At 44.6% G+C, this 22,134-nt stretch overlaps 1 protein-coding gene across 7 annotated transcripts in view; it reads right to left on the bottom strand.

The window, feature by feature from the left end:
- Positions 1-982: 982 nt before the first annotated feature.
- The window catches only part of roq (RING finger and CCCH-type zinc finger domain-containing protein roquin), a 150,859-nt gene continuing 129,707 nt past the window's right edge, over positions 983-22,134 (bottom strand). For all 7 annotated transcript variants that reach the window (XM_055063858.2, XM_055063860.2, XM_055063862.2 and 4 more), the window contains one exon: positions 983-14,855. In XM_055063858.2, the coding sequence (XP_054919833.1) occupies positions 14,733-14,855 (123 nt within the window). In that variant the 3' untranslated portion in view covers positions 983-14,732. The remainder of the gene's footprint in view (positions 14,856-22,134) is intronic.

Genomic DNA, 22,134 nt, shown 5'->3' with positions numbered 1-22,134 from the left:
CATTGGCTGCTCATGGAACAATGCTGCATCGAGTACGTGTACCTGTGCGACTCCCCACGTGCCTGTGCGACACAGGCACAGAACTATGCTAAGGACACGATCCTGGGGGAAATAACCTTCATGTAAAATATTTAACGAGGCCTGGCAATGGGACTTTTAATGGCACGTAATGCGAATCTAACCATTGCGAACATAATACGTACATTACAGCGGCCTAACATTTAGACTCTCAGCTTCCCTCCACAAGCATCGCGTCATTTAGATTAAGACAGTGCATTGGATCTGTGGTTTTATTATTTCATGCCCAAACCGAAGCACCAGCACACTAGCGTGACCTCATGGATTTCGAAGCTTCGTGTGTACATGGACATTTGTTGCCCAGAAAAAAAAGTATCAAAAATGGTGGAGCCTTTCGTTCTTTTAGAACGTGAGGAAATCCTTGTTTCTCGGTAACCGTAACTATCCTCGAGCAGTAGCAGTCCAAATCTCACTAGCGCGGGAAATGCTTCAAGCCAGTCTTTTGCTTACGAGTCCTTTCTGGCTTACAAAAAAGATTGCTCGCAGAAAGTATGGCGTCGTTCCTGCTATTGCAGAAATGCAATACAGCTAACCTTTCTCTACTGCCACCTGACCGACCACAGCTGTTGTGAGCAAGCCGAAATAAAATCACCCGTGTACCGCGTGCATTCTTTTTCTGGCAGTTTTTTTTCTTTCTTTTTTGGGGGCCTCCTCCAGCTGGGCCTCCCACTGGTCTTCTGTTGATGTTTCACCAACTACGGCTGGCTATCAGCACAGGGCCGTGGCTACCTGGAATACGGTGGCCGCCGACCTCCGGACATGAACAGCTTGGTCGCTGAAATTAACTGACTGACTCACTCACTCACTTTGCCGCTGCAGATTGTGCGGGTGCGGATTCAACGAGGCGCTGCTCCTCTACAAAACCCCGGTAGTCCCTGCCTTCCCAAGAAAGAGACGTCGGGTGTACAGATTGGAGCAGTCTCTCGTTTATTATACAGTAACCATGTACTTGTGATGTGTACAAAGGGGAGGCCTTCAAAATAACAGATGGAAGCATCGCTCAGCAGCACTGCAAGGACAAAAGCAGTGAGAAATGTGGCAGACCAGAAACAGCGTCGTCCAGCAAAAGCGCATCCCACAACGCACCTGCCGCGATAAGTGACGTGCCCGAGAGCACTCTGTGCCCAACACGACGCAATCCGCTACGCTTTGTATTTTTCCCTGCACATAGAGGGCACATGTAGCGCAGTCTCCTGCGACAGGCGCCTCTGACTCGGAAGATTGACGCACATTAAAACACGTGCAGAGTTGCCGGCATTTCCGCAATGCAAACCAGCAACATGCGATTACATGACCCTGTTCGCCAATATGACGCAGCCCCGGAAATTCGCAAAACTAAACACGCACAACCTAAAAGGAGTTCTTCTATATAGTCCGTATGGACTTATTCGCGATTCAATTTATATTGGCAGTACTGCAGACATCGTGAAAAGTGCGCAAACACTTGGCCATTAACCACAGTCATCCCCGCGTCTTGGTCAGGTGGTCTATAGCGGCGCCGTTGCAATTTCAAAGCTTCGGGATATAATGATCAAACCTGTTTGTTTGTTTTTTCGCACAGGCGCGGAACATGACAGCAATCACGGGACTGTCCCACACAGGATGCACCGATCGATCGCTTTGGTCCCGTGTGGAGTTGTTTATGGCTGTGTGAAGATGGCCTGGGGTCGGAAAACTTGCATTTCTGCGGCGACTTCTTTTTATTTTATTTGTTTATTTATTTTTGCGACAGCCGTGGTTCGTAAACTTTTGTTCTGCACAGAAAGGGCCCACATTTGCCACACGTGCATGTGCGTTCACAGAGCTGTCTACCGACGTTCGTAACGCCTGTAAACAATTCTGAGAAAACCATTTAATGGTTACGGCCAGAAAAGCATTAGAACAGTGAGACGCTCGCCGCAGGAGTTGCGCAACACCACACACATCCCGAGTGGCAAGGGAAAAAAATAAAGGACATGTTTACTGCATATAATGACTAAAAGAGGACCATTTCAAGAGCGGAAAAAGAGTGCAAAACAAACAGTGCAGCAGTCACACGATCCTACTTGCTAAGCCCTTTAGTTTCAACGATCGTGACTACTCCATGCAGCGAACGGTCTTTAAAGGAGTGCCGCAACGACATTTCTTGACCAGAGGTGCGTTTCAGATAGGACAATATGCTCGCTGCCGCATCGGTGGGCGAATGGAGGCCAGAAACGCTATGGATATGCGAGGCTTCCCATAGCGGGCGCCGTACTCTCATCTGCACTCACAAAATCAATAACGCAAGTCAGAGTCGGGATAACCTATAACTATTCCAATCTGTTTCTATTCCAAATCCGCCATTAGCCATCCGCAATAGGTCAAAATGGCTCAGGTCCATGGGTAAGTTCACTGTACCATGGGCAGGGCCCGGGCCATTTTGACCTATCACGGATCGCTAATGACAGATTTCAAAATAAAAAATTATTGTAATAAGTTGTTATCCCAGCCCAGCGTAGTGTTCCTGGCTTCCTGACGTCACTGGCAGTGCCTAAGTTGGGGTGCTGTTCTGGACATCAGCAAATTCCGCTATATTGTCAATACTCTGTAATGGCGGCATTTTGAACCAATCAGAGAGCCCGTAGCACCTTCGAGGCCAAACAGAGCGGACAAGATGGCGAATTCGACAACGCAGCAGAATTTAACAATATCTGAAATAGCACCCCCACTTCAAACGAATTTTCTATGTATTGTGGGGCGGCATCCATTGCTTTGTGTAGTTACCGATCGAAGGTCTGGGTGGTTATCACACTGCGCGTAATTAATGCGCCGACGTCGAATGCCGCCACACCGAAAACACGTCGAAAATATGTTTCAAATAATTCTCGTCTTTGAACAAACACATTCTGCCCCAATTGGCCAGTCTCGCTCCTCATAAGATACGATAAAGTCCGGACAGCAAGTGCATCCATACACTGACGATCTTCACCTAACATTACAGGGTCCCTTTAATGACACATATATTTGATCATGGTATTTCAGTGGCGCAATATGCGCACTGTTACAAGGCAGAAAACACAAAACCACTCGTAAGCATACCATCGTATGCGAACGGAATAAAAGCACTTTGTGCGTGCGTAAAAGATAAACAATGGTGTACGTGCTTCCTGAGCGACAACCAAACAAATCCGTTGACAGTGCCACCAATCACAAAAATTGCCGCAACAGTCATGACTACCATAAAATGCCGAGCAAGTGCCCCGTCCCCACAGGGACATGCCGTTCAAGCTAATTGACACTTCTCAAAACAATAATTTCCAAGGCTCTCTAACAAGCTTGTAAGAATTTCTCCCTTAGAGAACAAATGAGCCACACAAATACTGTAAAAAGCAGACAATACATATGTTCTCCACCACATGTTCAGCATGTGCCTTTTCACATACATTCACCTTCAAGGTTGTACTGCCGGGCAGGCCTCACTCGAAAAGCCTGCTCAATGTGTGCGACACCAAAACATGCAGAGAGCCTCACATTGCATTACCAGCACTCTGTTAAGCCGAAGAGTGAGAAAAAAAGGCTTGTATGCACAAAGGTTTCATTACACATGCACGACACAATGTGCCTGCACAGCACGGTGTACTAGGGATAATGAGACATCCCTCACAATCACTAATGTACCACAGACTCGCTAGGCACAACAGAAGAAGCAGCAACAATAGCAGCTACAAATGACTAACACAGTTGTTTCGGAATGTCATGACCCATGCATCAGCATTATGATGGAGCAGAACTGCCATGTTGGTAAATGGACCCATAGTTCACCTGACACCCGCGCTCATATCCTTCGTGACACAGCCAAATGAAGAGGTGTTACCGTATGGCAATGACCAGCACCGGTAATGTTTGAGCACGCATTTTCATGAAAGAGAGGCTGGTCCTTGAGGGATGGACATGCTCGGTATTTCATAGTATACATTGTGACAAGTGGATACCACGTGAGCACAAAGATAGAGAACACAAACATGAATTAGACAGGTAAAACTCAAAGGCACATTCTAAGTGAACAAACTGACCTCTCAGGCCTACTTTCATGAACAGTCATGAACACTTCTTTTGAGTGAGGACGTGTGAACATCATTGTACGTTGTTCCAGAACTTTGTTTGAACACTTTTTTTTTTTCACAATGCATCCCCAACAAGGTTCGATCATGCCTGTTTGCCCTCAGGCATAGATGATTAGGTGCAGGGACATCGGTCCAAAGGGGCAAGTGATGAGTCCCAAGAAAAATGGTACACATACGTAAAAAACAACAACCTTGAGACTTTAAAAACAATTGCAGACCTACAAAATAGCAGAGGTCACACCAAAGAACTCCTTGTGACAGCACAAACACTGTGGCATGTAGCTTGAGGCTGTCGTGCAAACTTGGCTTGCACAAAAAGTTTAAGACAGCACAAAAGGTGCCATGACCAGGTTATGTAGAGTGAGAGTAACCACCTCTTTGCAATGCGCAACCTCCAAGCATAAAAGGAACAGCTGCCAAGTGGTCAAAAATTAAAACCTTGGGCACCACCACCATATGTCGTTACACAGATGACCAGTAAAACTTTCTCAAACATGTACAAGAAAATGCTGAAAACAAAAGCTAGCAGTAGGATGACCACGCAGCGTGGATTTAAGGTGAAGCACATTTCGGGAAACGGCAACACAGAGAAAAAATCCCCAAGTCACTCGTTGGTGCTGCTGTTTCTTACTGAAGTTTCAAATCAACAAGGTATGAAGCAAAATCCTGCCATGGGTACAAGCATGACATAGTGAATGCATTGGAAGCTCTAGACAGCTACAAATCTGTGCGGCTATGCCAGAAGAGCGATTACACAAAGGATCCTCTTATCCAATTCATCTCCGTGACACGACAGTTCTGCTGTGCATGACATGAAAAGCACAGTGGCACTGTCAAATGAGCAAATTAGCAGTGGTAAGGGAAAAAACAAACACTGTCAGTGTTTACTAACAAATGCAAAAAAACAAAAAATTGAAATGGCTGGAGGCCTCAACATACATTTTTCTAAAGCAACGATATGCCCCTAGCAAGCAATGACTGGATGTCCCGACTTTGCTATTACTACACATCAGCAACAAGTAAACAACAAAGGTCAAACAGTGTGACGCCCTGTGGGATACGCTTCAATCGCACGTGGCAAGCAAACACTGTCTTCTCACACAACAGCAAGCCAGCATTGGTATGCTGGGTGTGTATACATATATTTATAAAAAAGCAGCTAGATAAGGCAGCCACTGCACAAGGAACAGGTCTGAAGGAAGTTACCGTGCCAAGATAACAAAAGCTGCACATTATCGCCTACTTTAACAACTGCCCTTTGATACGGTTGGTTTTTCGCACAATCATACCAAACAATTCCACTTAAAGCTCCAGTCACTACAAGCTGCTCTTGCAGCTTCGGAAGCCCTGCAGTGACAGTGGATGCATCAATTCAGCTGCACCAAGGAACAAAGACAGCTGGTGCAGGGGGCGTTTGGGTACCGAAGACAATAAAAAAAAAGTGCCTGTTCAGCTATTGTCTAGCATGTCATATGGCACTACCAGCCATGCTGTGGACATTACTGTGGTCAGATCGTTAATGCACACACAGCGAAGAGACAACTGTGGGGACACAATAGCGGATGGTGGTATGACACATCGAGCGTTGGACCATTGTTTTGCAGTCACGGCTTGCAGGGTGATGGCACACCACAGCATTTCCAAAATACCCAATGTACAAATGGGTCAGCTACATGTCTGTGTCTACATGTCTGTTTTGTACAGAAAAAAAATCAGAAGCAGGCAGCGATGCCAGACAAAAAAAAGTTTTCATTTCACTGCAACGGAGCAGTCGTGCTGCCTGCCAACGCACAGTGGCAAAAGACAGTGTGCACTTTGCTTCACCACTACAACGAGCGTGGCAGCACCATTGTGTTCTCAAAAACTCCTCATTCTTTGTCTTGTGTCACCACAGACAACACATACTTCCAATTTAATCTAGATAAAACAGGCAATTAACGCACCTATATGCGAAATCGAACTGCATGCAAGGAGAAATGGCACCTGCATGTGAAAATTGAGGGCAGACAAGCCAGCAGTTTAGCAGAAAGATTCGTGTATACCTGGCACTCCTAGTTTGTACAAGATTCAATAAAGGTGCAAACAATGGCACATCCTATCTGTCACTGTCACGTCCAACACCACGCACTATTGTAGTGCGAGAACAAAAGTGTTGTACCTGCTGCACATGTACCAAAAGGCTGGTCTCTATCATTACGCATTTGATAGGGACAATAAAGGAATATGTAAAGCTGAGTTACATTAATAGACTATTTGTCTAGAAGTATATTATCATTTTCTGGGTGCCAATAGTATAAGACTTCATAGCATAGAAAATTACCACCAAAATCCTGCCGCTGCTCTGTAATTTGAATTGCCTTGCACCAAAATGGATGAGGTGGTGCTAACCTCATGTGACCTTCCCCTTTGCCACGCCCTGCGAATCAGCCAGTGCTGATGTTGCACGAGAGGTACCATAGTCCAAAATAGGTGACACCACTTTGATTGCATAAGCTGTGTTCTCACTACAAATTATGAGTTCATTATTACTCCCCCATGCCTAATATTTCAATGTAGCTTGACCTCATACTTTCCTTTAGTGTTTCTTTAAGTGCTGAGGGTACTGTACACTTTGACAGAATGCTCTCCCAGGCAAGCAGTGCCAAATGTAAGGTTAGCAAGCACCAATACTAGTGACATCTTTCTAGAGCCCTGCTACCCACAAGGAAAGCCAATGCGTCCACAAAGCATGTTCACTGAGCACAATGATAATCCATAACAGAAACAGTGCGCAAAGTATACTGAGAATTCCTTTTTTTTTTTTCAACCAACGATAAATGGAAATTGTGGCCAGTTGGTGTAAATACAAGTTAAAAAGAAAAATAATAAATGGCAACACGTCCACCGATCACTGCTGTCATTTTCCAACACTGCAGTTCACAGTGACATGAAGTCTTAACGGTGAATGCCATAAAACTTAATCCGGCAATTTGCCCATGCAAAGTTTGCCCTCCACAAAAAAAAAAGAATGTGTAAAGTATGGGAAAATAAGGTCACTTTTCACCTAACAACACACAATTCTTAAGGCAACAGTAACAACATTGAGAGCTATGTCTAGAAATTTTGGAACCGGCCACAAACAATAGTTCAGCCTTCAGACACGATCAGCTTCAGTGAATAGAGCATTTTCTCAAACCTTGCATCACTGCCACTGCACATTAAAGTCCAGGAGACCAACCAATGTGCCATAAACCAACCGCATCAAAAGTGTAAATGGCAGCAGACCAACTGACAGTCACAGAGAAGCAATAACCACCTCAGTATAATGCAAGGGGTCAATAATAATCTTGAAAACCAGTAGGCACATTTGGACCTATAAAGGTGCAAATGCACTCTCACAAGGTCATAAATGACTAATCAACGACAGCAACAAAAAGATCAAACTCATGAGCCTGTAGACCCTTTCGTTGCTTGCAAACAAAGGCCCCAGGAGACTTCCGGTTTTGCTTTGTGGAATTGCCAGCTAAATTCAGAAGGAAACAAATTGAATAGCAGATTGCAAGAGTCCTTCAATAGAATGTAATTTGATCGTTTAACTGATCTCATTCTTCGCTGCAGGATGCCATAGCCACTAAATCACTGTGGCAAGCTTAGTCATTGAATATTGGCTTATTCTGCTCCCCATATAATTAGCAGCCTGCAGCCACATAGTTTCGAAAACAAATTTTACTAAGTGACCTGAACAGCCGGTGCACCTCTACCAGAATGAGTTATCAGCTCAGTCTGCACAATGCAACAGTGCATGGGTTTGCAATGTCTTGAACAATAATTCTGTGACTGCACTCTCTTGGGAGACTGTCTGAAATTTAAAAAAATTCTAGATTATTACGTGCCAAAATCACGATCTGATTATGAGGCACATCTTAGTGGAGGATGCCGGGTTAAGCTTGACCACCTCGGGTTCTTTCAAGCGCACCTAAATTTAAGTACAGACGCATTTTTACAAATGTAGCTACCGTAAGTGGGATCGAACTCGCGACCTTGAGCTCAGCAGCAGTGCAATGCGATAGCCACGGGGCTACCGTGGCAGGCGAGACTATGTCTGTTTGTGCCAAATTTTTATGTCAATAGTGAGGAATCGTGCCACAGTTGTCACTGCAGCAACGGCAAGGCAGCCTTCTCTGCTCGGTCGCTACTGGTTTGGTACACTGATAAGCAGTACCAAAGAATATGCAAATTTCATCAAATTAACAACAGGTATAGAGTTCAGCTAAGCCATAAAAACAAATTGTTCATGCACCTTTCAGGTAGATGACAACCTTTCCATTCATACAAGGGATTGATACAGGAAGCGCATACTTTTTACGTTTGATCACATCAAGAAACATATTATAGCAGAGGAAATGAGAAAGCTCACTTTTCCCTACAATGTTGACTGCTAAATACATGCGACCAGAAGTTCTCCGAGGCTGCAGACACATGACTGCTGCCCCGCAGACGAAAGGGTCTACACAGAGACCTGTAGAGAAATGCTAGTCAAAACCAGCAATAAAAAAATGCAGGCTCATACAGGCCAACACAGGCCTAGAAGGCCAATGATGCAACAAAATTTCCCATCACTCTTCACATTTTGAGAAAATATAGGCAAGTAGCCAAGATGAAGCTTTAATGCTCACTATCAGATCCAGAGAAGCCTCAACCGTAGACTATCAGCCAGCCTGCCAGTTTTCTTGAACACTGCGGCGTACAACGGCAGCACAACAAAGTGAGTGAACAACGAATGCGGCGCGAAGCCATTGTGAGGCAAGAGAAAGATTTTTCTAATTTACTAGACACTTGTGTCTCTACAATGCACACAGGTATTCCTTGTTTTCCCAGCAGCTGGAATACAGTGACACTCTGTAGCGGCAGCAATGAATGGCAGCAACACTACGAGGCCATGATTTCACAGAAATCAAACGCGGTCATCAAATGAGGAGGCCCCTCGCTTCATGCCTCTAACTCTAAGAGAGAGAATACATGGTCATGAATGAGGCCATGTATAGCCACAGTAGTTTGGGAAGGAGGGGCTGAAAAGCTTGTACGTAACAGCAGCCCTGAGCGGGTTGCGTGACAAGAGTACTATGACTGATTGCATGTGTCTAGGAATTTGTCCACTGCACAGATTCCCCAGTCCCAGCCATTACTAGGTTCCCTTTCTCCATACTATGGCCTTCATTCGGTTGCCATGAGGGTTCACCAATAGTCTTCATGCATGCAAACTATTGTAGTCCATATTAAAAAAGCCAGTGTGCTAGAGCATGCACAGCAACAACTGAGCCCTTCCTCCCAAACTCCTCAAAGTGTCCGTACTACCTACACACTTGCTTAGAATGCATATTCAATTGGATGAGGGGGGGGGGGGGAGAAAACATGATCACAAGAAGTGTGGCCTGTACTTCAAAGGTTTAACGTCCGGTGAACTTCCAGTATCTCACACCACAACTGACATGTATCTGTACAAGATGAAAGCTCATGCAATTTCTGCTTAGTCAAATGCAAAAAAAAAAAAATAATATACAAGAGCGCTAGGGCTGTGCAACAAACAGTTAAGAAACTACTGACCTGTCAATAAAGCTGGGCATCTGTCAGCAAGCAGCACATGGACAGTCAATGAATACAAGGTAATTCCTGGCAACACACACACAGGCATTTCTCAGGCCAGAATATTACAATTCAGTTCCAATTGCATTCCATTCTGTGCTTTCCCCACTGGTGACAAGTGGTCTCATGCCCGTGTTATCACCAGATGTGGCCAGTTGGCACAGCATGCGATGGGAAAAGAACAAAATCCAGGTAAAAGCAAGTTGTCAAGTCATACAGCCCTAGTGCCTAAAGCTATACACATTCTGTTTGTTCTTTCTAATTGGGCAGTTGCGCTGTTTATACCTGGAGAGGGACTCGATCTTAAGCAATTATTTTATACCTATCTTCCTTTTTTTAAATTCTTTTTTTCAGGATAGCTGATGCTAGAGTCAAAAGACCTACAAAGACTTTACAAAGACAACAAAAGTTGTCAAAAGGTGCTGCTTTTTCCTATTTTAGCAAAACGAACAGTCCTGTCCCCATGCACAGACTAATGCCAAGTCTGCAATTGCTTTTCTCTATATTTTCAATTAGAAGCGAGAATAAAAAGCTCTGGTTACTGCTAATAGCCTTTCACCTTTCAAAATGACAAATACACAGACAAAACATACACCACTAAGAAAGAACGGCCAAACCAGATACAAGCAGCAACTCATGGAGTGCTCAGCTGGATTTGAAAAAAAGTGTGAACATTGCAAACTGCAAGTTGCACATTACTTTCAAATGTGAGGACACAAACTTGTGACAGTGATACTACTGAATGCATCATTCTATTCCCTCTGCTCTGAAAGTGATGAAATACGACTCATGATTTCTTTTGAGACTAAAAAAAAGTTAATTTTTGATGCTGTACATTTTAATCATGAAAGTGCCCATCACAGGAAAGCAACACCACTGGTCCCTTTCTTTTGTGGAGAGGCAAGGTGCCCTAGCTTCTGTTTTTCCCACCAGTTGGTGCACATAATCAAGAAGGTTGCTGCATAATAAGCATCCCCACCACACCCATCAGAACAAATACTGCTAAAAGCATTTGGGTCACCAACCATCTCCAAAGGATGGATGCAGCGTAAATTGTTTTTTTTTAGCCACCCGTTACACCATGCAAACGAGGCAAGTAAACTTATGTTTATGTGCAAAATCAGCAGTCTTTTTGCCAGGTGACTCTCCCTCCACAGGGAGTTTATGCACGAGGGGGTGCTCTATCGAAGCTCTTACATCAAAGATGGCACAGTCGCTCAACAGTGCTACCCACTCAGCTCATATGCTGACGATGATGAGGACTACTGAACTACGGGCACTATGTTAAGATGGTACAATCCAAACACTACCTAACTGGTAGGCTGGCCATCATTCTAGTTCGCTACAAATGGCTATTACTGTTGCTGGCCATTTATGAACATAACACAAATCAGCATAATGCCAATTTTATTTTTTCTTACCTCTGGCCTAAACTCGCATATTTAATTGCATATATGAAAAAGGCTAGAAGGGTTGAATTTTGCCTACTGATCACCTAAAATTCGATTTAGGTGCCTGAAATGTAGTTTTTATAGCCTGAAGATCCAGCTTCTAGTCATAAGTCACATGCACCAACAGCCCAAGATAGCAGCTCTCCAGTAACCACCTTGATCCATCGCACCTGGCTCCATCTGCAGGGGAGCCAGATGGAGAGCAAGGCGAGAGGGGCCATCAGATCACACTGGCTCACTCTCCCAGGAAAATCAAGTAACAATGTGTCGCTCATGCTATGACAAGAATAAGAAAGTTAACGTAGCACACAGCAGCAATTGGCTGTAGTCAGGTGAAAATTTCCTTCCCGGCGACTTCAGGAAACCGTCGTCCAGATTTACAGTAAAAGCATCCCCATTACTACGGAAGACTGAGATCTCACTTAAAATGCTGCCTTATTCCAGCACGAAAGCATCACAGGCGGATTGCCCCTATAGTATGCAATAAAAGAAAAGCGGTCACCTTATGGAATTTACATAGCGCCCTTGGTCGCTCTGTTTACATAGTGTCCACACTTTGCAACTAAAAACTATGTGTGCCTGCACAACACATCATGGAAGTGTATGAAACAGTATACTTTGTGGAACACATAAAACTAATTATGCAACTTCGTGCACTATTAGTTACACTGGGGCTCATTCTGCAGCCTCCACTGAGGCCCTGATCACTGGCACTGCAAACACCCATGAAAAGCCTCACATTTATAACTTGCTCAGTTTCAGGCGAAAAGCCTTATGTGGTCAGCCACAATGACAAAAGCAGCTGCGTAACATTTCTATGGCTGCGGCCTGCAATACGAGAAAAAGTTGCCTTACAGGTACAACTTGCATTCCAATGTGGTTGCCACCTGAAAGTGCCAAACGTCCTTCTGCAACTTCTCAAACGCCGCAATTTCCAAATACTCGAGAAAGATCTAGCTGTGCCAACTCTACCGTGAAGCACACGTACTGCATTCAGATTGATGCTGTAAAAGTGTGCCTGCAAAAGATGCTCCAATATTTTCGTGGGAGTGCAATGATGGAGCCTTTGGCTTCAGACAAGCGCAGCATGCAAATGCACTAGTGCGTATGTAGAAAGCACTCATTTTTGCCTCTTACACACGTACCTTAACCAAGCATGAATGGGACAGTATGTGTTCCCAATAATTGCAACGTCCCCCAAACATAGTGCACTACACAGTAGTTATCGCGCTTTTTCTTCAGTGCCAAAAAAGCCAGCGTCTCCCAGCGGGCAGCCATTACTGAACCACAAGACTCCAGTTACGAAAGCCACTAACAGGAATGAAACACCATGGTACCCTGTGCAAAACTTGCTCCAACCTTGCTGTATATGTAGCTGCAATTGAAAAGCAATTCTGGTGCTAAAATTGTGCGCGGATTTTTAATGCAACTTTGTGTACCTTTCTTCTATTTGGCTGCGACCCATGGATGCTAGTCAAGGCATGCAATGTATGCGGTATAGTGTGCATGTACGGGTGGTACATGCACATGATTATGTAGAACCCACACACTGTGGTAGTCGATGTTACGAAAAGTTTACCAGATGGACCAACAAGTTTGTGCAAGGTGTAAGCTGTGGGCGATGCAAACACGTGTGTGGTGACAGCAGCAACACTACAATGATGGCGATGACGCTCGCATGACAGCGACAGCATAATTTTTTTTTTTTGTACTCTAGCGAAGAAATGTTGCAACTTGTTTCATTACAACTTTGGCCAGTCCTAAAGGCAGTACAATGACTCACAGCACAGCAGCATTAGCTGCCAAGAGGAAAGGACTAGGACATGAGCCAATCCCAAAGGCAGTGCAGTCTAACCCAGCATCTCAAAGCACTGGCTGCAACAAGGGAATATAAGAAACTGACACGCTCCTGCTTTCCTTTAGCGATGAGACGCGATGCATGCAAAGAAGTGGCAAGTTTGTGGCCAAATTGAAACTGACAGGTGCACACATGCAACCTAATCACATAGCTCATACTATGAGATGCGACACACTGCCAATGGTCTCAAAGATCTAGTTCCCATTGGCACGAGAGAAGTATGTGTGCGATTGTGGCCTAACAGTTAGAGCATCAGGCTGTTGAGCAATTTTTTTTTCATGATGATGCGAGACAGGAACCTACCAGCCTACCAGGTATAAGCCAAAGTATGCTTCGCATTAAAGGTGTATTCATGAACCCTGTTCAAACACCTGCTACCAAAGAAATCTCAGCTTTAGTGCCACAGCTCATGCAGCAGTTTCCCAAAAACTCGCAAAAGTGTGCCTTTAGCAAAACTGCACGAGGAAAAAGGAATTCCGGGTTCAGTAATGGCTGTCCAGCAATATCTTAGCATCATCCTCAACTTCACAAGTTGAGCAGCCCACTGGAAAAAGAAACGGGCCTGCAATCAAGAGTGACAAGCGGTAGTTCTCTTGTGGAAGACTACAGTGCACCCCTCACCAGCCAATAATAATGCTTCCTCATAAAGTCTAGCAACATTCACACCATGATACATTCATTCATACATGTGGCAAGCATGTAATGAACTAGATTTTGAGGTGCAGCTGAAAGCAAAGTGTAAAAAAAAGGAAAAAAAAACAATGACCAGGAAACTACTACTACACTTTGACGATTGTGAATCGGATATACAACACAGAGAAAAGGGCCATTTCCAGCTATTACCACATTTGTGCTCAGCAAAGAGGTGCTTCTTTTCTTGATTTGAAGTACACTTCTTGCTTAATAGATTTAATTTAAGCAACATCCCAAGATGTCCCTCGGCCTTAAACGTCGTATTGCGACCACCACCAGGATGGCCCCACTTATAAAAGCACACATGCAACGTCTGGCAAGGAACTGTAAGATGCGGTGCATTACAACACACACCGATAATCCACCACTTCCCGCAGACCTCCCACACATTCTTTAGGACCACTGTTTCAATTTGCGGCGACACCCACACGCCACTGTGCTTCTAAAACACTGCGCAGTGAGCGTATTTTGGCCAGCCAGGCATGTGCTACAGCATACACACAAAATAAAAATTTCCGGGGTTTCTCGGGAAATTTCCAAGTCAATGAGCGGTGGTAGTCTCGGTCATTGACATGCTGGACACACGACCTGGCACGCTGCGCGCCAAGAGCCCTCGTCCACCTCTTCCTTGCCGATTGTAACGGCAAACTCGAAGGTTGCGAGGGCAGCTTCCCAAGTGGTAGGGCCACAGCCCCGATGTCGCCCTTTCCAGAAATGGAAGGTGTGGCCTGACCTCAGAGACATCCAGCAGCGTGGGACTGCTCTTTGCTCTTCCCATATAACGATAATTTGGCTGGCTTCCTCAACATCCAATGGCCGGGCAAGTATGGCGCAGTGACTGTGTGGCTGGGTCGATGCTGCTCTGACATGGCGACGACAGGGTCCACACCATGTCTACAAATGCTTGCGGTGGATGGGGCCCTGTGCCCAGTGTGTGTCCCCTTCTCAGTGTTCCTGGTGGGTCCAGCAGTTGTCGGAGCAAAACTGTGCCGACTCTTCCAGCTGGTTCAGGAGCCAGGGACCCACTGACGTCGGCACCTGGGGCTGTCCCGCCCAAGACTCGCTTCCCTGCACCCAAAAGAAGAAAAAAAAGAAAATGTCACCAGGACTAGGAAGGTCAGCCTAATTTACTTGCAAGTCACATTGGCAGTGCTCTACAGTACAGTGGAATATTGTTAAATTCAAACTCTAACGGGACCAGAAAATAATTCGAATACAGTTAAACCTCGATATAATGAAATTCTCAATATAACAAAGTATTTAACTTTTCATAACATCTTGTCCATAGAACCTCAATATAACCGTGTTTGTATGCGATTTCCATATAACGAAATTTCATTTCCGTCGCAAAGGAATGCCGAGGCAATAAATGGAAGCTTCCGCAGACGCAGATGGTCAAATGATTGAATTACAAACGGCTGCTTGCAAACGCACCTCTCAACTGGTGCGCGGCGCGACAACAGCAAAGTGAAGTGAAGCCACGTCATGTTCAGTATAAAGCCAAAACGCGATAAGATCTTATCCCCCCCCCCCCGCACACTTTGTGCTTTAAGTGTGAGTGAAAGTGCGTGAGGGTGAGAAAGAAAGAAAGATGGTGGCTTCACGAGTTATGCCTTTCCGCGCGAGCAAAGGGAAAGAGGGATGGGTGCAAGCTCACGGCAACACGATCAAGCACACACGAGGGGGCGAAGTGGGGGGTAAGTTGGTGCGCGTCTCGGCCGTGGCTGTGCATGGCTGTAAGTGTGGCTGAGTGCATACGTAGCCGTGCACCCTGCTTTAGAGGTGATCTGCCACATGTGCAAAGAGTGGAAGTGCTGAGACGCCGTGGCACCATGTAAGCTGCCTTCCTGTGCATTTAGTATTGGAGGTTGCATAATCTCAAGTTTGGGTGACCTGCTGGAGCGAGAGGCATACAAGCATTCGCTCCTCGCAGCCAGCGCTTTACCTGATAGTGTCGCCCGCACTGGGACAACGCTATCAGCCGCAGGGGCAAAGTACATTCGAAAGCATGGCTAGCTTCGCTTAATTCGTACTGCCTACGTGAAGATATCGTCAACGTGGCATGAAACCGTATCATTCGTTGCAGACTCCCAGATTCATCAAAATGAGTTGTTTTCTCATTCAAATTTGCCTTCTTGGATTTCCCAATCATTAGGAAAATTCTGCGACTCCTTTCCACATAAGAAAAATTTATTGGTGACTGCATTTAGTTGCATAAAAAGTCGAATTTCAATACAATGAAATTTAGACATAATGTATGTCATTTTACCTACTGCGTTACATCGAGGTTTAACTGTAAAATGGAGTTCGAGCAAAAGAGCCCCTTTGAATACCACGCTCGATAATGTACAGCGTTATCACAAAAGGCCAGATTATACGCACACGTCTTTCTTCCAGTGTGTCGGGGCAATACCCTTTTGGTGTACAAGCCTGAATTATAGGTTAGGATGTGGTTTAGCACCAACTTTATGGTGCCTACAAATGCCTATTTCAGCCCTTTATGTCTAAAAAGCCTATTTCGTTGATTTGTGCCTTTGTATGCCTATATTGCATTTAGCACCTGAAAATCCTTTACAGGGGCGCTAATTCTGTTTCAAAAGCCCATTCTTCTTTCAATGAGACCTAGCAGCTCTAGCAGATGCTTTTGCTAATGGCAATGCACGTGGAAATGCAACCAGCAAATAAGGGCTTGCATGACAACATTTACTGATTTTTTGAAGGTATTTCACCATATGCCTAACACTGGTTATCAATGACAGAGAAAAAGTTCAGAGAAAGTCCGTTTCTTCGGCAGCAGACATGCAACTCATGTTACATTCAGAGTGGAGATTACAGACAAAAATGCACAGCATTTTGATAGAGGTGAGCTGTTGCCTATAGCGTGGAAAGAGTGGAGAGTGCAGAGCACAATGCTAATATTTTAAATGGAAGCATGCAAAGTTTGCTGCATAGCTGCGCGTCTGCTGTACGATGAAGTATAGTTGTGGAGAGAACACTCGCCTATGGCGGTTCGTCTAAAGCAGCAAGCTCTGCCCCACTCTTTTTATTTAAATAAGTGCACATTAGGAGGTGCCTACTGCTGTGCTGATATGCGATCATAAAAAAAATGAAGCTTTGCAAAGTAAGTGATATTGAAAGAGCACTTACAGAACAGGTAATATAAGGCTTCAAATGCCTGTTTTAGGCGTCTAAAACCCACAATTTATATACCTAAAAATCCAGCCTCTAGTTATCATGCTCAATAATGTGCTGCGCGCAATACAGTCATTGACCGATAATGCAGATTCTGTGGGGACTGCCTAAAAGTACAAATATATAGAGTCTAAAATATAAAATTCACTAACGAATAAGTCCTTATTCTACAAGTACCCCCAAAAAGTTTGTCAATCTGCTGCTTCGCTGCTTGCTTGTGACCTGGTCGGTCTTCATTTGGCCGTTGTAATGACTGTGGCCACAGACAAATGAAATTAGAGTCGCCAAATGTGCCAAATCTCCATTTCCTGCAACTTAAACAGAGGCCAACCGCACTCTGATAGCCATATGATCACAGGTTTCTATGCAGCAGCCGCCATCCATCAAAATTGCTGTCGTCTTCAAAGGAGAGACAGAAGGTGGAATTATTACCAATTTTGGCGATGTGACCACCAAAATTCACAAGAACAGCCAGAGAAGTCACCCACAACAGTGTCACAATTTAACACGTAAAGGAGTAATCTGAACATGCAGAACTTGCATGACAAACCGCAAATGCCATGCAAATGCACTTCTTATACAACTTAGGGGCATGGTTATGGCTTCTGCCGTGGTTTGGGCGAAGTCGGCTGCAACTGGATCGACTAGGCTTCATTACTTTCAGCATCAAGGTGGCACCGGCAACGAATCAAAATTATCACTTTTTCTGTACGACTCGGTCAACTTGCATCAACTCAATGGCACATGTTGTGCAAGCGAAGCGGGACAAAGTCAGAATTATCGAGTGGAGCACTGTAAAGTGTCCGAAATTTCAGCAAAACTGTCCAAATTATCAGTTCGTGATTAAACAGTATCAGCGATCGTGCCTTACCATACATTTTTGGAAGAACTGTCTTGGAACTTGCAAATCACCGAGCGAGTGCGACTAGAGTCATACCAGCTTATAACGATCCCTGATATAACCATTTATTGGTTATAATGACCAAATTTCACTGCATTTACATTTCTGACCCTGCCTATGAAAACTGCATCCAGATATAATTAACATTCTAAAAATCAGCGTACTGTCACAATGAACACTTTAAATTCGTTCGTGGTAAAAGGAGGACGAATGCGACGTTCCAAAGCACGACCGAACTGACCAAAAAGGCCTGCTCCAGTCCAACCAAGGTCCATTGGTCCAACCGCAACGTAGATACCACTGAGATAAACAAGCAGTGCTTTTTTCTTTCCTTCCAAGTATTTTGCATTCTTTTTCCATTTGGAGCACAAGCCCAGTAGCCAGTTTTACAGTCAGACCAATTTTCCGGACGCCCGATTTTTCAGACATGCCCGATAATTCGGACGCGAAAAGCCTTCGCTGTCCAATTTCTCCAACTTTTTGCCATAACCACAGGTCTGAAACGGCAATCCACCACCACTGCTATTTAGATTATCTCACCTCCTGAAACCAGCGCTCTCGCACTCAGATCCTCTGGCAGCCGTAGCCACCACTGCAGCAATGATAGGTGTAACTTATTCGACGTTTGCTAACAAGCTATTCAAGCCATTCGATGGAGTGTTTTCCATTAAACCAATTCGCCGCAGTTGGCAATGACGCCGACTCTGCCTTTGTAATTGCCGTCAAAGTCTTGGAAGTTCGGGAAGCACGGCGTGTTGCATAATACCGGTTCTCGAAAGTTAGCTTGCCTCAATACAGCAGTGTTGCTCGTTGAAGCATACGCGAAGTACTGCAGCGAAGCATGCCAAGAGTGGGAAGGGGCAATTGTCACGGGACACGGTACGATTCCTTAATTATACACGCGTGCACCCACCGTCTCCTATCATAGTATGAGCACCAACACATCTAATATGTGTACTAGCAGGTTTTCAGAGCTGTTTCGGACGTGCGTGTGGCAATTTGAGCCCTTGGGGGCTGTAAAAGGTAAAAGACACGCATTCGTTTTTTCAGCCTGCCCAATTTTTCGGACGTTTTCGCGGCCCCTAGGGAGTCCGAAAATGGTACGTTGACTTATTTGTTATAATTACTGCGTGAAGGGAACATTGCAGTATGTGGTTTATGTTGCCATAGCACGTAAGATAATGGTGTGGCGGCTACTTATTGTTATAGTCAAACCTCAACCCAATGAACCATGATTTAATGAAATTATCAATGTAAAGAACTATTTCCCAATCTTAGTTTCGTAATTGAATGAAATATTTTCGTGGTGCAGTTTCAATTTAACGAATTCATGGCTGATTGGAAGCGCAAACACACACAACGAATTTCAAGCATGTACTTGGAGCCTGTTTAGTAAGTACAGGGTTCATAGAAGTTTTGAAGGAAAAGATTCAAGGCCCCAACATAGTAGTTTCAAAGACCTCCAGCGATGTGTTTAGTAGCTTGGACAGAAAATAATTTCAACGAAATCGCTCATTTTATTGTAAATAAAAAAGCAAGTAATTTGCCTTCATACACACTTCACCACAATCATACGCTACCTTGATGCACACACAAGGAAGTATCTGAAGAAAGCGCTTGGAACTTTTTCAGCAATAGCGCAATGAATTGCTTCAACCTTTGGCATCTTTTCTTTCGCAGTATAGGATGTCATTTGCTGCCTAATTAGTTAAGTGGGGTTTAATGGCGCAAAAGCAGCTAAGGCTATGCTGCGCCAAATTTGCTGCCTAATTGTCAGCAGCTGCCATCATACCAGCAATAGACTTTTCTAGTTTCTTGCTCTTGTGTCGATTGCTCTCGATTTCCTCTTCAATAAGGCTTTTCTTTGAATGCCTCAATTGTTGAGCTTCCTGCTTCCTTCGTTCCTCCAAGTATGCTTGGTACCGCTTCCATACGGCTAAAACTGATGTCAGCAGCTCCTTTGTAATTGCAACTTTAAGGATGCCGCCTGCCTTCTTTACAGCAACACAGACAATTCTCTGTGACACGTGAAAGACTTCGTTCATGTTTTCAACAGATATCTAGCGATTAACGCCACATCCCCTTTCAACACTAGCTTGTCCATGGCTTAAAACAAGAACTTTGATGACACCCCAGAGGTTTCAGCATAAAGTACGAAACTTTAAAGGATTGCAAAAAAATGTATCCAAACTGTTGGAATTCCTCTCAAACAATCGAAGGCAGTGTTTTTCTTCCTGGAGCAGCTCTGTGTACTCAGCAAGCACTGAATCTCGTTGATGCTTGTTCAACCAGTTAGCTCCAATGAGTGCATCCAAAACTTTCCTGAAGCCTGTAAGGCACTCATTAGGCTTTGAACACATTTGACAGGGACCTAGAGAGGATAGGGCCCTGACAAGAGGGTATCTTAAAGGATTATCCAAGATCTTCTTCGTTACACTAACCTGGAACCATTTGCACTCCATTTTAAATGTGAACACATCCTTTGCACTTAACTTGGCAGCCTTCACAAAAGTTTGCTTTGCTGCATGACCAATGTCTACTTTTTCAAGCGAAGCATGGTTCTTTGGATCTTCAAGAGGCTCACAATTCCAACAGATGCAGATGGTACACAGCACACCAGAAACCTTGTCATTAGTTTCCTCATAAGACATTCAAAGTCCTTTGCTAAAAAGAACATCAGTGGCTTGTCAACTTGGTATTCAGTCAAAAACAAAAATGGCTTGAATATCATTGCAATTCCCACAGCAAAGTGAAGCTTTGATAGTGTCAGTGGATCACGGCAGGCATCAAATACATGTTGGAATGTCAAACACTTAGGCAAACTGACTTGCTTCATTCTGGCAGACTGCACATACTTGTCCACATCGAACCACAGAAGAATGACCCGTTCAATGACAGGTACATTCTCAACCCAACGACAGGAGACCAAGCTGAGATGGTATGTTACCTGGTCAGTAACAGAAGCAAAGTCATCTCTCCTTGCTGGTCTCATGGAAGAGGGAACTGAGGCTTGAAAGGAGTGTATCAAGGCAACACTTGATGGCAGCAACACCGGCCCTGTAGGCGTTATGCACTGTATGAAGACCACAGTTACCCAACTCTAGGCATTGAACTTGATAGTTGTTCCACAGGTGACTTTGCAAGCTCGTCAAGAATTTCAAATTTACATTGGGCCCACCCATAGATAGGTGAATCATTTTTGCAAGTGGCAAACATTCAAGGGCCCCTAAAAGCTTTTCCTGGATATCTTCTGCAGTGTTGCGTATCGCATGTGAATATCTATCTGCTTTCCTTGCAGGTAATAATTCAAGGACTCATCGAAGGGGATGGCATAACAGCCGCACTGTTCTATTTCACGTTGCAAACAAGAGAGAAAATACAGCCACAGTCCATGGCACATGATGTACCCGCACTTCTTTTTGCCCCAGGAGAAGGCTTTCACTACTTCACTATCAGAAAACATCTTCTGAAACAGTTCCCCAGTATGAGACAACGAATTGTACGCATAGTGGCAAGATGCCACTTTCAAAGTCCACAGTACCTCGGCATCCGTCACAAGTTCATTTACTGTGCAAGCATGGCCCAAGTCCGACGACGTTGATGGCATGACACCTTCTCATTGCGTAGTTTCTAATCGAGCTGCTTTGCTCCGCACTTTTCACATTTGTTAGGTCTTCACACGTTTCATGCAACTTCTGAGTGCCGACTCACCCATAGCAGACATGTCCAAGCCTTTGCTGCACGGCCTACACTTGGCGCGACGAAAGTCCACAAGGTTTGGAGCAATCCATTGCTTGTAACTATCACGGTCGAGCCACGACCGCTGAAAATTGCACTTTCCTGGATTAGTGGACAACTCGAGGCTTCTTCACAACGAGTGAAGCATGCTGACCACCACACAGCCAGGGCATGGCAAGGAGTAGTGAGCGGACTGCAGCGGCCAATGAAGACACAAGCGAAAAGAATGCACAAAGGATTGGATTGGTTTGGACTTGCATTAGCCATTGAATGTGGCCAGGTGCACAGCAAAATTTGCTAAGCCTAGCCGAGCATACAAATTCAAGGACATTCCGGGACCTGTAAAAATTCAAGGGTTTTCAAGGTTTTCAAGGACTGCTAGTAAATCTGTCAGAAAACCATAAATATGTCAGCCAAGGCAAAAGTTATTTCAAGCATCCTTCCACATGAAAAGTTTGAGTGGCAAAAAAAGCCTTCAAAGCATGCATGCCGGGATGCGATAGGCAGGTAACACCG

This window comes from Dermacentor andersoni, chromosome 1 (genome assembly GCF_023375885.2).
Source record: "Dermacentor andersoni chromosome 1, qqDerAnde1_hic_scaffold, whole genome shotgun sequence".
Taxonomy (NCBI): domain Eukaryota; kingdom Metazoa; phylum Arthropoda; class Arachnida; order Ixodida; family Ixodidae; genus Dermacentor; species Dermacentor andersoni.
The sequence above is the reverse complement of the archived record's forward strand: the minus strand, read 5'-3'. Positions and strand labels throughout refer to the sequence as shown.